Source organism: Lucilia cuprina, chromosome 4, assembly GCF_022045245.1.
Source record: "Lucilia cuprina isolate Lc7/37 chromosome 4, ASM2204524v1, whole genome shotgun sequence".
Taxonomy (NCBI): Eukaryota; Metazoa; Arthropoda; class Insecta; order Diptera; family Calliphoridae; genus Lucilia; species Lucilia cuprina.
Genome location: NC_060952.1, coordinates 20,192,314 through 20,196,349, shown reverse-complemented (window position 1 = coordinate 20,196,349; position 4,036 = coordinate 20,192,314). Strand labels below are relative to the sequence as shown.

General features: G+C 28.9%; 1 protein-coding gene across 1 annotated transcript; it reads left to right on the top strand.

Moving 5' to 3' along the window:
• Nucleotides 1-638: 638 nt before the first annotated feature.
• On the top strand, nucleotides 639-1,436 carry LOC111686956 (chymotrypsin-2-like). Its single transcript, XM_023449352.2, has one exon. The coding sequence runs from the start codon at nucleotides 639-641 to the stop codon at nucleotides 1,434-1,436; it is 798 nt and encodes a 265-aa protein (XP_023305120.2).
• The last annotated feature ends 2,600 nt before the right edge of the window (nucleotides 1,437-4,036 follow it).

Genomic DNA, 4,036 nt, shown 5'->3' with positions numbered 1-4,036 from the left:
CTAGTCTATAGTCTAGTCTATAGTCTAGTCTATAGTCTAGTCTATAGTCTAGTCTATAGTCTAGTCTATAGTCTAGTCTATAGTCTAGTCTATTGTCTAGTCTATTTTTAAATCTATAGTCTATTTAAACTAATTATGAAGTCATGTTTATATATTAGTCTATAGTCTAATCTATAATCTAGTCCAAAGCCAAGTCTATAGTCTACTCGCTAGTCTAGTCGAAAGCGTAGTCTATAGTTTAATCTAGTCTATAGTCTGGTCTACAGTCTAGTCTATAATCTAGTCTGCAGTCTAGTCTATAATCTAGTCTGTAGTCTAGTCTATAGGCTTATCTATAAAGTAGTCTATAGTGTAGTCTTTAATCTAGTCCATAGGTTAGTCTATGGTCTAGTCTATAGTCTAGTCCATAGTCTTGTCTAAAGTCTTGTCTGTGGTCTATTCTAGTCTAGTTTATAGTCTAGCTTGCTGTCTAGTCTATAGTTTAGTATAGTATATAGTCTATACTGTAGCAGAAGTTTATTGCTAAATATAAAGATAAGATAATACTTAGACAAGATATCTAAAAAAACATGATAAAAAATTCAATAGTCAGATCAGCGATCGACAATTTCAATTCATAAATAAGTACGTTCAGCAACATGATCGGCAAAATACAAAATCTGCTAATTGTTCTAACGGTCATAGTTGCCGCAACCCACAAACAACTGTTAGCGCACGCTTCTAACCGTATAATAGGAGGACAACTTGCCGAAGAAGGTCTCGCACCTTATCAAATCTCTTTGCAAACGATACCAGGTGCACATTTATGTGGTGGAGCCATAATAGCAAAAGAATGGATTATAACAGCTGCCCATTGTGTTACAGGTTGGCCAGTTGAATTTCTACGAATTGCTGTCGGTAGTAATCTCTATAAGAAACCATTGGAGGTGTATTATTTGAACGATATTTTTATACACTGCAACTATGATCAACCTAAATTTCATAATGATATAGCTTTATTACATGTGAATACTACTATTATATATAACGACTTAGTGCAGCCGCTGGCATTAGCCAATGTCATGTTAAATACTACTGATCCCTTACTTTTTACCGGTTGGGGTTTAATTTCCCTATGGGATCCTTATCCCGAAAAACTGCAGAAATTACTTATGTATCTAGTGCCTAGAAAGGAATGTACTCTAATATTAGAATCTGAATTCCCAGATGTCTGTGTGGACATATCACACATCTGTGCCTATGTAAAACGTTATCAGGGAGCCTGTCATGGTGATAATGGTGGTCCTTTGGTTTACAATAATTCACTCGTAGGCATACATTCCTGGTCCTATCCCTGCGCAGATGGATATCCCGATATGTTTACCAACATCTGGTATTATCGGGATTGGATTCGACAAGTACAAAGCGGCCAAAAGAAATGTAAATATTCTACTTAATTTAACAAAATATGTACATTTTTCAAATTATTAAAATTAAAAAAAAATACTCTTAATGACTTTTTTCTTTTCCATTTTTATGTTTGCGACAAATATTTGGCTTTTGGCCAGCATTTAAAGAAATATATATATTTATTTCCATTTGGCAGCACAATGTCTTTTCGCCTGAATCAGTTAGTCATATACACAATGACAGTAGTCAGTATTGTATGGGCAATGTGCGTAATTTCACGCGCCCAAATTATTTTTCACATCGGAAAATATTTATTTATTTTCTTTATTGCTCTGTGTATTCTTTCATCTGGTTCAGGTGTAGAGTGGTGACTGCGACTGTTGTTGTCTATTGTTGTCTGGACCGCATGACGACTTGAGATCATTAAAAAAGAATTCTTTATGTTGGAATTGTTTTTTTAGCCGGTATTTTTTATTTTTGTTATGACAAGAACATGATTATTTGTTCAAGAAATCAATTGGGAAATATAAACACATATTTCAAAATCGAATGATAAAGTAGTTTATATGATTGTACGAAAAGGGGAGATTTTGGGGGGATAAAAAACATAAGTTTTATTCTATACTAATATAAATTTCGAATATAATATTGAATGCAATTGAATTTTACACACATGTTCTGGTTGAGATCTAGTTCAGTTCTAGTTCAGTTCAGTTCTTGTTTAATTCTAGTTCAGTTCTAGTTTAGTTCTAGTTCAGTTCTAGTTCAGTTCTAGTTCAGTTCTAGTTCAGTTCTAGTTCAGTTCTAGTTCAGTTCTAGTTCAGTAAGGAAAAAGTTTTAAAAAAACTTTCTTATGTGTAAAAATTCTGCAATTACACTGCTATACATTTAATCTTCAGTGTTAAGTCAGAAGAATACCGACCAATTTTCTTCATAAAACATCAACACATTACGACAACAAAAATAATGGAAATATAAAATTTTGAGAGCAGATGTGCTTTTCAAAAAAAATTCTCACTCTCCAAACATATGTACATGAAAATTGGAAAAATTAAAATTTAAAAAAGAAAATTTTTTCAAAAAATTTATTTTTCACAAAGCAACGTGTTAGTCGTGGCACAAGCTACAACGTGAAAGGGTCTTGAAGCCAATTTTTGAAATTAACGAAAAATTTCATTTCTAAATAGTAAAAGGAAAATTTAAAAAAATATATATAATATAAAAAAATATATAGAGAAATTTAAATAATTTTTAAAATTTATAAAAAAATCTCAACTAGAAGAAAAAGTGTAGTGCTGTGTCTAAAATTCAAAAGAAAAAAACCAAAAAGAAAATGTAATTAAATAAAAATTTAATAAGAAATAAGATTAAAAATAGTTTTATAAGCCTTAAAATTTCTATTTAAATAAATATTTAAAACTTAGACATTATTTAAACAAAATAAATTACTATCATAAATTATCCATAATTATCATGTTATTTCAATAAATTATTTAACAAATACATATTTCAAAATATATATATAATTTTTTTTTTAAATTTTACAAGAAAACTCTCGAAATTTTGGAAAAATTATTAATATTTCTTGAAAAGATGAGTAATTTTTAAAACATATGGAAAACTCTATTAACACTTTGCTTCTTTCCTTAATATTTTCGTGTGGAATTGCGTGAAATAACTTGACATCAAGATGAAAAAAGTTTAACCTGATTCTGGCTAAACAACGGCAGTATGTCATAATAAATTCTTAAATAAAATATATGGACGAGAATATAAAATAAATTTTAAAATATTAAAGAAACAAATATAATAAAATAAAAAATAAAACGTATTCAAAATCATAAAGCAAAAAACAAAAAAATGAATACTAAGTGGATTTGAAGTGAATCATTTTGAGGAAAATATTAAATTAAACAAAACACATGGGCATGAAAACAACAATAACAACAAAAAGTTTACAAAATTTATGAAAAATTATTTTGACTTGTGTTAAAGAAAATTTTGTGAAATCAAAAATACTTCTATCGCGAACCAAAAAAAAAAAAACACGAAAATTTTATAATTAGTTTTGAAAATAAAAGAAGCTAAAAATAAAAAATATAATAGAAATTTTAAAAGCAAAATAAAAAAACAAAGAAGAGTGAATGAAAAAAATTACAACACACACGAAAAAATTGAGAGAAAATGTTTACAATTCTGAAGCTATCGGAAAAAGGAGTGCACTAAAAATTAAGAAAAACTAAACATTTCAACACTAAAACATAAACTAAAAAAATTAATTTTCCTTAAGATGGAAAAAGGGCAAAGTTGTTAACAATAACTAAATAATTATAAAAAAATGCAACACACTGTTACAGGGATGGAAAAGTTAAAAATATATGAGTAATTTCATAATAGTCGCAGATAGTTCAGTTCTAGATTATTTGTAGTTCAGTTGTAGTTCAGTATTAGTTCAGTTCTAGTTCAGTTCTAGTTCAGTACTAGTTCAGTTCTAGTTCAGTTCTAGTTCAGTTCTAGTTCAGTTCTAGATCAGTTCTAGATCAGTTCTAGTTCAGTTCTAGTTCAGTTCTAGTTCAGTTCTAGTTCAGTTCTAGTTCAGTTCTAGTTCAGTTCTAGTTCAGTTCTAGTTCAGTTCTAGTTCAGTTCT